Here is a 13,491-nt window from a genome sequence, read left to right as displayed (position 1 = left end):
TGTCCAGATGGGAAAGGGCAGTGTGGAGTGCAATAGAGATTGCATCATCTGTGGATCTGTTTGGGCGGTATGCAAATTGGAGTGGGTCTAGGGGTTTCTGGGATAATGCTGTTGATGTGAGCCATGACCAGCCTTTCAAAGCACTTCATGGCTACAGACGTGAGTGCTACGTGTCAGTGGTCATTTAGGCAGGTTACCTTAGTGTTCTTGGGGCACAGGGACTATGGTGGTCTGCTTGAAACATGTCAAGTGGTCTGAATACTTTCCGAACGCAATGTAACACTATAAATGAATGAGGTAATCTACGGTCAGGTCTCAAATGGCACCATGTTCCCCCATGGGCCCTGGTCAAGTATTGCACTATAGAGGGAATGTAGGGTGCCATTCAGGACGCACACTGGATGAATATTTCCTGAATAGGGCCAGATGGGTTGCCAGTTCATATTCATGCAGGAAGACCCCGTTGCCAGATTGGGTTAATGCACTTAATGCAGTGGGAGAAGCTGAATTATTTGTGTCTGTGTCTCCTGAAGACTCTCTCTCTCTCTCTCTCTCTCTCTCTCTCTCTCTCTGTCTCTCTCTCTCTCTCTCTCTCTCTCTCTCTCTCTCTCTCTCTCTCTCTCTCTCTCTCTCTCTCTCTCTCTCTCTCTCTCTCTCTCTCTCTCTATCTTTGTGTCTTTTTCTCTGTGCGTGTGTCCTGAAGGCCCCTTATCTCACTGCTGCTGTAAATAGACTGGTCATATCAGAGTAGTAGTGGTAGGAGAGAGGGGGAAGAGGGAAGAGGGAGGTGGAGGGGGGAGGAGAGGAGAAGGAGGAGGGAGGGGGGAGGAGAGGAGAGAGAGGGAGGGGGAGAAAGAGGGATAAGGGGAGGGGGAGGGAGGAGGGAGGGGGAGAGGAAGAGAGAGGAGAGGGAGGAGGGAGGTGGAGGGGGGAGGAGAGGAGAAGGAGGAGGGAGGGGGGAGGAGAGGAGTGAGAGGGAGGGGGAGAAAGAGGGATAAGGGGAGGTGGAGGTGAGGGGAGGGGAGGGGGAGGGAGGGGGAGAAGAAGAGAGAGGAGAGGGAGGAGGGAGGAGGGAGGGGGGAGAGAGAGGGAGATAAGGGGAGAGAGCGAGAGAGAGCGAGAGAGAGGTAGATAAGGGGAGATAGCGAGAGGGAGAGAGGGGAGAGAGGGGAGAGAGAAAGAGAGAGAGGGGGGGGGAGGGAGCGGGAGCGGGAGAGAGGGAGGGAGATGTTGTAGCTATCACAATGTTAGTTACAAGTGCCTTATCAGTCTTTCAAGACGTGAGTGCGTGTGTATGCGTGATGTGTGTGTGTGGTGTGTGTGTGTGGTGTGTGTGTGTGGTGTGTTCGTGCACATGCAGGCATGTGAGTGTTGGATTAGTTATTCAGTTGGTTCATTCTGAGGGTAAAATAATCCTGTGAATTATTAACCTGGATGATTTTATAGAGCAGATGAGCTTCTCTCTAGATCTCAACTCTTAGGACATTAGGAGAGACTACTCTAGACAGTGTCGTTTCTTACAAGCGCTTTTCCTTGGATCCTGTTTCCACACGTTCTCTCTCCTTCCATCCTCTGACGAGGAGAGGACGGGAGGAAATTATGGAATCCAATTGAGAAAGGGCCTATGTGAAAATGAACCAAGAGAGAGAGGGGTCGAAAAAGAGAGACCTTCTGATTGGACATCTCTGGTGTATTCTATAATTACAATAGCATGATTGTTGGAAGATGAGAACCATACAGTGTCAATGTCCACACTTCCATTGAAAACAACCTTTTGTCTCCCCTAGTGGTATGAATCGGGTACTGGATGGACAGATGGCCCTGTTGTCACCACCAGTGTTTCTTAGCCCTGCGTCCACAAAGCCTCTCGGAGTAGGAGTGCTGAACTAGGATCAGTTTAGTCTCATATAGACCATAATGAATAAGATTATATGGACAGACCCTAGATCCGCACCTATTCTATACTGAACAAAAGTATAAACGCAACATACGACAAATGTCAACAATTTTACTGAGTTACAGTTCACATGAGGAAATCAGTCAATTGAAATAAATAAATTAGGCCCTAATCTATGGATTTCACATAACTGGGCATAGGCCCACCCACTGTGGAGCAAGGCCCAGTCAAACATAATTAGTTTTTCCCCACAAAAGGGATTTATTACAGATAGAAATACACCTCAGTTTCATCAGCTGTCTTGGTGGCTGGTCTCAGACGATCCCGCAGGTGAAGAAGCCGGATGTGGAGGTCCTGGGCTGGCGTGGTTACACGTGGTCTGCGGTTGTGAGGCCGGTTGGACGTACTGCCAAGTTCTCTAAAATGACGTTGGAGCCGGCTTATGGAAGAGAAATGAACATTACATTCTCTGGCAACAGCTCTGGTGGACATTCCTGCAGTCAGCATGCCAATTGCACGCTCCCTCAAAACTTGAGACATCTGTGGCATTGTGTTGTGTGACAAAACTGCACATTTTAGAGTGATTTTCTATTCTCCCCAGCACAAGGTGCACCTGTGTAATGATCATGCTGTTTAATCAGCTTCTTGATATGCCACACCCATCAGGTGGATGGATAATCTTGGCAGAGGAGAAATACTCACTAACAGGGATGTAAACAAAATTGTGCCCAAAACTGGAGAGAAATAAGCTTTTTGTGCGTATGGAAAATGTGTGGTATCTTTTATTTTCAGCTCGTGAAAAATGGGACCAACACTTTACATGTTGCGTTTATATTTTGTTGTTCAGTGTAAGACCCTTTGTGGATACAGGCCCTGGTCCTGGTTGTCACCTGTCTACACCAGTGTCTCTTCATCCTGGTCCTGGGGATGACCTCACAAAGGGGTCGTTGTAGTTTTTGCCTTAGAACTACACTAATCAACTTCATCATCAAACCTGTGATTAGTGGAATCAGGTGTACAGTGCATTCGGAAAGTATTCAAACCCCTTGACTTTTTCCACATTTTGTTATGTTACAGCCTTATTCGAAAATGTATTCAATTGTGGTCAGAGTGACCATCGGGTTCTTGGTCACCTCCCTGACCAAGGCCCTTCTCCCCCGATTGCTCAGTTTGGCCGGGCGGCCAGCTCTAGGAAGAGTCTTGGTTGTTCGAAACTTCTTCCATTTAAGAAAGATAGAGGCCACTGTGTTCTTGGGGATCTTCAAGGCGGCAGACATTTTTTGGTACCCTTCCCCAGATCTGTATCTGTGCTTTGACACAATCCTGGCTTGGTTTTTGCTCTGACATGCACTGTCAACTGTGTCAACACGTTCCCAGTGGGTCAGAAGTTTACATACACTCAATTAGTATTTGGTAGCATTGCCTTTAAATTGTTTAACTTGGGTCAAACGTTTTGGGTAGCCTTCCACAAGCTTCCCACAATAAGTTGGGTGAATTTTGGCCCATTCCTCCTGACAGAGCTGGTATAACTGAGTCAGGTTTGTAGGCCTCCTTGCTCGCACACGCATTTTCAGTTCTGCCCAAACGTTTTCTATAGGATTGAGGTCAGGGCTTTGTGATGGCCACTCCAATACCTTGACTTTGTTGTCCTTAAGCCATTTTGCCACAACTTTGGATGTATGCTTGAGGTCATTGTCCATTTGGAAGACCCATTTGCGACCAAGCTTTAACTTCCTGACTGATGTCTTGAGATGTTGCTTCAATATATTCACATAATTTTCCTTCCTCATGATGCCATCTATTTTGTGAAGTGCACAAGTCCCTCCTGCAGCAAAGCACCCCCACAGCATGATGCTGCCACCCCGTGCTTCACGGTTGGGATGGTGTTCTTCGGCTTGCAAGTAACCCCCTTTTTCCTCCAAACATAACGGTGGTCATTATGGCCAAACAGTTCTATTTTTGTTTAATCAGACCAGAGGACATTTCTCCCAAAAGTACGATCTTTGTCCCCATGTGCAGTTGCAAACCGTAGTCTGGCTTTTTTATGGCGGTTTTGGAACAGTGGCTTCTTCCTTGCTGAGCGGCCTTTCAGGTTATGTCGATTTAGGACGCGTTTTACTGTTGATATAGATACTTCTGTACCTGTTTCCTCCAGCATCTTCACAAGGTCCTTTGCTGTTGTTCTGGGATTGATTTGCACTTTTCGCACCAAAGTACGTTCATCTCTAGGAGACAGAACGCGTCTCCTTCCTGAGCGGTATGACGGCTGCGTGGTCCCATGGTGTTTATACTTGCATACTATTGTTTGTACAGATGAACGTGGTACCTTCATGCGTTTGGAAATTGCTCTCAAGGATGAACCAGACTTGTGGAGGTCTACAATTTTTCTTCTGAGGTCTTGGCTGATTTCTTTTCATTTTCCTATGATGTCAAGCAAAGAGGCACTGAGTTTGAAGGTAGGCCTTGAAATACATCCACAGGTACACCTCCAATTGACTCAAATGTCAATTAGCCTATCAGAAGCTTCTAAAGCCATAATATCATTTTCTGGAATTTTCCAATCTGTTTAAAGGCACAGTCAACTTAGTGTATGTAAACTTCTGACCCACTGGAATTGTGATATAGTGAATTATATGTGAAATAATCTGTCTGTAAACAATTGTTGGAAAAATAACTTGTGTCATGCACAAAGTAGATGTCCTAACCGACTTGTCAAAACTATAGTTTGTTAACGAGACATTTGTGGAGTGGTTGAAAAACTGGTTTTAATGACTCCAACCTGTGTATGTAAACTTCCGACTTCAACTGTAGACAGGTGTGTGCCTTTCCAAATCATGTCCAATCAATGAAATTTACCACAAGTAGACTCCAATCAAGTTGTAGAAACATCTCAAGGATGATCAATGGAAACAGGATGCACCTGAGCTCAATTTCGAGTCTCATAGCAAAGGGTCTGAATACATATGTAAAATATGAAAAAAAGTAATTTAATCCATTTTAGAATATGGCTGTAACGTAACAAAATGTGGAAAAGGGGAAGGGGTCTGAATACTTTCCGAATGCTCTGTATAGTGCTAGGGGAAAAATAAAAATGAGCATCCCTTTACGTCCCGTGGACCAGGATGAAAAAACACTGGTCTACACGTTTCAACAAGCGTGCTTTCTATAGTAAAAGGGTTGGCTTCTTTTTCCTGTAGTGGAATGTTGTATTGGCCTCACAGAGGGAGTAGCTATAGAAGTAGCAATAAAAGCAACGCAAAGATCTTTTATATTACGTGAGGCGTTGATCTTCAACTAGGTTTATTTATGTCGGCTTCATCATCGACCCCATTTTGCTGAGGTAGGCTTGGACTTTCCCGTATATATGACATCACAGTGATCTCTTATTTGATTATAACGTCTTTGTTCTTTATAACTGTGTTAGAAGTTGTATCTCTCAGGCCTGGCCAATAGGAGACAAGAAGGCTGTGTTTACACAGGCAGCCCAATTCTGATCTTTACCCCCAATTATTGGCAAAGAGCTGATCTGATTAGACAAGAGACCAATTAGTGAAAAAAGGATCGGAATTGTGCTGCCTGTGTAAACGCATCCCAAGTGTCTCAAATGGCATCCTATTACCTATACAGTGCACTTATTTTGACCTTATGGGTCCTGGACAACAGTAGTACACTATAGGAATATGGTGCCATTTGAGATCCACCCTAAATTAATATTGACTGATTCCAACTTCTTTGTTCTTTAGAACTTTGTTTCCAGTCTCCCAGACCTGGCGGATAGGAGACAAGCTGTGTCTGTAGGTAAAGGGTTGGGACCAGTTTCCAGTCTCCCAGACCTGGCGGATAGGAGACAAGCTGTGTCTGTAGGTAAAGGGTTGGGACCAGTTTGTAGTCTCTCAGACCTGGTGGATAGGAGACAAGCTGTGTCTGTAGGTAAAGGGTTGAGCCCAGTTTCCAGTCTCTCAGACCTGGCGGATAGGAGACAAGCTGTGTCTGTAGGTAAAGGGTTGGGACCAGTTTCCTCTTATCAACTGTTGTAATGGCCTCACACAGATTAAAGGGTTTGAAGTAGCAATCAAAGTAACATGATAATCTTTTATGAGGCATTGATTGATGATCAACTAGGGTTATTGTTTTAGTTGTTTATCCTTCTGGCTATTGACCCTGTTTTGGTAAGCTTGTACTTTCCAGTAAATGCCATCACACTTTCCTGTAAAAGAAGCACTAATTAATTATTGATCAAAACAAGTTTGTTCCTTATTGCTTTGTTTACGGTTATATGTCTCAGACGTGGCAGATGGGAACACGTGGATCTCTCAGAGCTGGGATAAATAGTGTTAAGGGTTGGCAGCATAATGAACCCCCAGGATCCTTCACTGAGACCTCTCTGCAGCAGGTAACTCAACATTCACTTCTGATAATACTGTAATATTGGGATAACGTCATTCATTTGTGAGGACAAGTTTGTTGCGTGATATACTTTAATGGAAACCTCCATTACAAGTTGTAGTATGTCATCATATATGTCTTACCTTTTTAAGTATATATAAAGTATAACATTTTGGTGATCGGTTGATGTCTCTCTCTCTCTTCCCCATAGACATGTTGTCACGTGTTCTCCTCTGGTTGTCTCTCTCTCTCTCTCTTCCCCATAGACATGTTGTCCTGTGTTCTCCTGTTGTTGATGTTTCCTCTACTGATGGTTGAACATGCATCATGTACACCTACAACTAACTCAACTTCAATACCTCAACTTGGTAAGATATTGACCTTCTCACTTATTCACTGCTCTAATTTACTATAAACTATATTGTCCATTTGTTACGGCGAACAACGACCCTCCCCACCCCCCTCCCAGATAGCATACCACACACACAGTTGTGTACTGTAATGTATATGTATACACGCAGCCATACCTCAGGTGAATAATTTCCATACTATTGTAGGACCAGTATGGAAATAGGCCTCCAGGCTCTATAGGGTTTTATCCTCTGTAGTGTTTAATGTTGTTTCCAGCTGGCCTCCAGGCTCTATAGGGTTTTATCCTCTGTAGTGTTTAATGTTGTTTCCAGCTGGCCTCCAGGCTCTATAGGGTTTTATCCTCTGTAGTGTTTAATGTTGTTTCCAGCTGGCCTCTAGGCTCTATAGGGTTTTATCCTCTGTAGTGTTTAATGTTGTTTCCAGCTGGCCTCCAGGCTCTATAGGGTTTTATCCTCTGTAGTGTTTAATGTTGTTTCCAGCTGGCCTCCAGGCTCTATAGGGTTTTATCCTCTGTAGTGTATAATGTTGTAATGTTTTCTCCAGCAGACTGCTGCTTCTAATTATCAGACTCACAACTAATTCAACTTCACTGTCTCAACTTGGTGTGACACTCACACACACACACACGCACGCACGCACGCACACACACACACACACACACACACACACACACACACACACGCACGCTCACACACGCATGCACACACACACACGCACGCACGCACGCACACACACACGTGCTTATCAAGTATTTGAACATTTAAATGTACATAGAAAACAACTTTCCTCTTATCTTGGTGATATTCCCGTTCCAGAAGCAGTGCAGGCGGTCCATGAGGGCAGACGTGCAGTCGGAGCCAGAACAGACTTCAACAGTTTGGACAGGCTGAGGAACAGAACACGATACGTTGCCAGGAGCTGTAAAGAAATAAAGGACAGATATAACCAACATGAAGGTAAGAAACATTTTTTTATGTGATAATAATCATATATTAACAATATATGCCATTTTAACGGACGCTTTTATCCAAAGCGACTTACAGTTATTGCGTGCATACATTTTCACATGGGGTTGCTCCAGTGGGATATAAACTCACAATCCTATTGTTGCCTTGCTCTGAGTCACACAGGACCATCCATGTTTATAACTGCCGTACACTGCAGTGGTGCATATGAAATAATTATTAATGTCTGATCACTCAGATTACAACAGAAAGAATAGCGGTGCCAATCTTGTACTGTGTATCTGTCGCCACCTGGTGGTTGTGTTTGGTGTTGCATGTACAGTACATTGAGTATCACCATGGTTATAAAGAATTTACTTATCACAGATGGGCAGCTATATTTCGTTATATTTAGATATGTGTATCAATATATGTAGATATTTACTTTGTTATATTTACATATATTAGTATATTTTGGTATACACTTGAATATATGTAAGCATATAGTTCAATATATTGTTAAATGCTTTAATATATGCAGGTATGTATTTCAATATATGTATTTATATATTTCAATATCTGTAGTTATGTATATTTTCAATATATGTCGATATATCAAAAAGAAAGCAGGACCAAGGCACTCTTCATATAATTAAATAAAATGCCTTTATTAGTATCGCGTGTTCAATAGAAACAAAGATTTTTTTTTTATCCGACGCGTTTCGGCATATGAAGAGCGCCTTGGTCCTGCTTTCTTTTTGATGACCCAATTCACCCCTTTGACCAAAGAGCACCTTCTGTCTACCAACATCTACTACTGTGTACCTTAGTAGCGCTTCCCTTCCTCCTCATTTCTACATGTTTTGCCCATTGGCAATAAGTTCCCATGTTATTTTGTCCAAAAAAAAAACAGGTCATATCGCTTCCTCCTCTTTCTACTAGTATGTGGATATATCGTTGTAATATATTTCTCTGTCTGTCAGATGGTCTGTACTATCTGACCACAGCCAGCGGGGTGATGTACCAGACCTTCTGTGACATGACCACAGCGGGCCGCGGCTGGACCCTGGTGGCGAGCGTGCACGAGAACAACATGTATGGGAAGTGCACGGTGGGCGACCGCTGGTCCAGTCAGCAGGGTAGTAACCCCAACCGGCCAGACGGAGAGGGGAACTGGGCCAACAGGGCCACCTTTGGAACAGCAGAGGGCGCCACCTCTGATGACTTCAAGGTAGAGCGACTTGTTTTGTCTTGTCTAGTCTAGACGGTCTAGTCTCAATCGCGTTTTTCTAGATCATCTAGTGTTGTCTAGTCTAGATCTATTTTTCTAGATCCACCTCATGGACTGTACAGTCAGGCGTCAGATTGCTATATCATAGGATGGGGTTTAAGCTGATATGTTAAATTGATGATCAGATTGCTATATAATATGATGGGGTTTAAACTGATATGTTAAATAGATGAGCAGATTGGTATATCATATGATTGGGTTTAAGCTGATATGTTAAATAGATGATCAGATTGCAATATCATATGATTGGGTTTAAGCTGATATGTTAAATAGATGATCAGATTGCTATATCATATGATGGTGTTTAAGCTGATATGTTAAATAGATGATCAGATTGCAATATCATATGATAGGGTTTAAGCTGATATGTTAAATTGATGATCAGATTGCTATATAATATGATGGGGTTTAAACTGATATGTTAAATAGATGATCAGATTGCAATATCATATGATAGGGTTTAAGCTGATATGTTAAATTGATGATCAGATTGCTATATAATATGATGGGGTTTAAACTGATATGTTAAATAGATGATCAGATTGCAATATCATATGATAGGGTTTAAGCTGATATGTTAAATTGATGATCAGATTGCTATATAATATGATGGGGTTTAAACTGATATGTTAAATAGATGATCAGATTGCAATATCATATGATTGGGTTTAAGCTGATATGTTAAATAGATGATCAGATTGCTATATCATATGATGGGGTGTAAACTAATAAGTTGAAAACCTATACAGCAGGGTTGGGCAAAATTCCATTTCAATTCCAGTCTATCCAGAAAGTAAACCAAATTACAATTCCAAATTCTTCCCATTGGAACGCATGGAAGAGAATTGGAATTGGAATTTTAGTGCATTTCCTGAATTGACTGGAATTGGAATGGAATTGTGTTATGCAAGACACAAATTAATACATCTCCTTCCCTCTCCCTCAGAACCCTGGGTATTAATACATCTCCTCCTGTCTCCTTCAGAACCCTGGGTATTAATACATCTCCTCCTGTCTCCCTCAGAACCCTGGGTATTAATACATCTCCTCCCCTCTCCCTCAGAACCCTGGGTATTAATACATCTCCCTCTGTCTCCCTCAGAACCCTGGGTATTAATACATCTCCCTCTGTCTCCCTCAGAACCCTGGGTATTAATACATCTCCTCCTGTCTCCCTCAGAACCCTGGGTATTAATACACCTCCCCCTGTCTCCCTCAGAACCCTGGGTATTAATACATCTCCTCCCCTCTCCCACAGAACCCTGGGTATTAATACATATCCTCCTGTCTCCCTCAGAACCCTGGGTATTAATACACCTCCCTCTGTCTCCCTCAGAACCCTGGGTATTAATACATCTCCTCCCCTCTCCCTCAGATCCCTGGGTATTAATACATCTCCTCCTGTCTCCCTCAGAACCCTGGGTATTAATACACATCCTCCTGTATCCCTCATAACCCTGGGTATTAATATATCTCCTCCTGGCTCCTTCAGAACTCTGGGTATTAATACATCTCCTCCTGTCTCCCTCAGAACCCTGGGTATTAATAAATCTCCTCCTGTCTCCTTCAGACCCCTGGGTATTAATACACATCCTCCTGTATCCCTCATAACCCGGGGTATTAATATATCTCCTCCTGGCTCCTTCAGAACTCTGGGTATTAATACATCTCCTCCTGTCTCCCTCAGAACCCTGGGTATTAATACATCTCCTCACCTCTCCCTCAGAACTCTGGGTATTAATACATCTCCTCCAACTCCTTCAGAACCCTGGGTATTAATCCATCTCCTCCTGTCTCCCTCAGAAGCCTGGGTATTAATCCATCTCTGCCCCTCTCCCGCAGAACCCTGGGTATTAATACATCTACTCCTGTCTCCCTCAGAACCCTGGGTATTAATACACCTCCTCCCCTCTCCCACAGAACCCTGGGTATTAATACATCTCCTCCTGTCTCCCTCAGAACCCTGGGTATTAATACATCTCCTCACCTCTCCCTCAGAACTCTGGGTATTAATACATCTCCTCCAACTCATTCAGAACCCTGGGTATTAATCCATCTCCTCCTGTCTCCCTCAGAAGCCTGGGTATTAATCCATCTCTGCCCCTCTCCCGCAGAACCCTGGGTATTAATACATCTCCTCCTGTCTCCCTCAGAACCCTGGGTATTAATACATCTCCTCCTGTCTCCCTCAGAACCCTGGGTATTAATACATCTCCTCCTGTCTCCCTCAGAACCCTGGGTATTAATACATCTCCTCCTGTCTCCCTCAGAACCCTGGGTATTAAAACATCTCCCTCAGAACCCTGGGTATTAATACATCTCCTGTCTCCCTCAGAACCCTGGGTATTAATACATCTCCTGTCTCCCTCAGAACCCTGGGTATTAATACATCTCCTGTCTCCCTCAGAACCCTGGGTATTAATACATCTCCTGTCTCCCTCAGAACCCTGGGTATTAATACATATCCTCCTGTCTCCCTCAGAACCCTGGGTATTAATACATCTCCTCCCCTCTCCCTCAGAACCCTGGGTATTATGACATCGTGGCGGAGGACATGTCTGTGTGGCACGTCCCCAACAATTCTCCTTTGGAACACTGGAACCTGGCATCCATCCTGCGCTACCACACAGAGAGACGCTTCCTCACCCTGCAAGGAGGCAACCTGCACCAACTCTTCAAGGTATCACACAGACACACACGCACCTACACACAGACACGCACGTACACACAGACACGCACATACACACAGACACACACGCACCTACACACAGACACGCACGTACACACAGACACGCACATACACACACCTGCACCAACTCTTCAAGGTATCACACAGACACACACGCACCTACACACAGACACGCACGTACACACACACACGCACCTACACACAGACACACACGCACCTACACACAGACACGCACGTACACACAGACACGCACATACACACACCTGCACCAACTCTTCAAGGTATCACACAGACACACACGCACCTACACACAGACACGCACGTACACACAGACACGCACATACACACACGCGTACAAAATACGCATGCATGTACACACACACACACAGTACAATGCACGCTTTCTTGTTAGAGAAAGTTTGGTCCACATTATGAATAACTTTGACAAACTAATGCATCAAGCTGATGCCTAGGCTTTAGCTCAGTAGGCTAACACAGTCTCGTGGCTCACCCACTTGGCCACACAGATGGGTGCTTTATTAAAGATCGACATGAATGATATTGTGTTCTAATGTGCCAGACCCATCCAGTGAGGTACAACGTGGGGTCTTGCAGCGACAGAGGACCATCCATTCCTGTTGTCTATGACCTTGGAGACACGGAGACCACCAGAGAGCTGTATGGACCCAACGTAAGAAGTATGGGGCTTCTTTAATTTGATCAACCATGAGCTAATGAAAGAGAGCGATGAATGCACTGAAATGAAATATATCTGTAGACATGTATTAACACGTGTTTCTTCAACTCAAGAAAGTATGTGACTTTTACTTTATCATATTTTATCCACCATGACACACAGAAATAATAGAATGGTGAATCAAACTAAATATACACCTGTAGATAACAACAACTTTACTGTCATTAAGTTTACACAGAAGGGAAATGTGTCTATGGAATAAATGACCTGGCTTGTAGACATTCATATCATGTTTCTGTCATGTTATTTTTCTCCTAAAGATGAGTTTCAACCTGGCTTCATCACGTTCAGAGCGATAAATATCGAACGAGCAGCCATGGCAATCTGCTCTGGGGTCGAACCAACCGGCTGCAACAGTGAACATGTGAGTTAAAAGGAAGAATCGTGGTATTCTTTTAAGACAAATAATTGCTGTGTGTGTATGTGTGTGTGCAAGCATTTAAATGACATGTATGAGTCCATCTGTTTCATAACCTGTGTGTGTGTGTGTGTGTGTGTGTGTGTGTGTGTGTGTGTGTGTGTGTGTGTGTGTGTGTGTGTGTGTGTGTGTGTGTGTGTGTGTGTGTGTGTGTGTGTGTGTGTGTGTGTGTGTGTGTGTGTGTGTGTGTGTGTGTGTGTGTGTGTGCAGTATTGTATAGGTGGTGGTGGACACTTCCCTGAGGCTGCTCCCAGACAGTGTGGTGACTTCACTAGCTTTGACTGGGGTGGTTACGGGACCAACATAGGCTCGAGTGCGTCCAGGGAGATCACTGAAGCTGCTGTGCTGCTCTTCTACCGTTAAATTCCATCCAATAAACTGTTAATATATTCTATACACTGTAAAGAATAAAACTTTATTGTCCAAAGAAAACTAACCATTCCATGATGTTGAATAGAAAACGAACCATTCCATGGTATTGTATAGAAAACGAACCATTCCATTGTATTGTATAGAAAACTAACCATTCCATTGTATTGTATAGAAAACTAACCATTCCATTGTATTGTATAGAAAACTAACCATTCCATTGTATTGTATAGAAAACTAACCATTCCATTGTATTGTATAGAAAACTAACCATTCCATTGTATTGTATAGAAAACTAACCATTCCATTGTATTGTATAGAAAACTATCCATTCCATGACATTGTATAGAAAACTAACCATTCCATGG

The 13,491-nt window shown here is 43.6% G+C and overlaps 1 protein-coding gene across 1 annotated transcript; it reads left to right on the top strand.

The window, feature by feature from the left end:
- Positions 1-7,470: 7,470 nt before the first annotated feature.
- LOC311122048 (intelectin-like) lies at positions 7,471-13,117 on the top strand (the record flags this gene model as incomplete). The annotated part of the gene is made up of 6 exons (XM_084196463.1): positions 7,471-7,611; positions 8,583-8,830; positions 11,412-11,570; positions 12,160-12,277; positions 12,597-12,700; positions 12,965-13,117. Coding segments are annotated over 6 exons (923 nt in total), but the record flags the coding sequence as incomplete, so codon positions are not given.
- Positions 13,118-13,491: the final 374 nt, after the last annotated feature.

The sequence above is a fragment of the Coregonus lavaretus genome (genome assembly GCF_964263955.1).
Source record: "Coregonus lavaretus genome assembly, contig: HAP1_SCAFFOLD_4582, whole genome shotgun sequence".
Lineage (NCBI taxonomy): Eukaryota > Metazoa > Chordata > Actinopteri > Salmoniformes > Salmonidae > Coregonus > Coregonus lavaretus.
The sequence above is the reverse complement of the archived record's forward strand: the minus strand, read 5'-3'. Positions and strand labels throughout refer to the sequence as shown.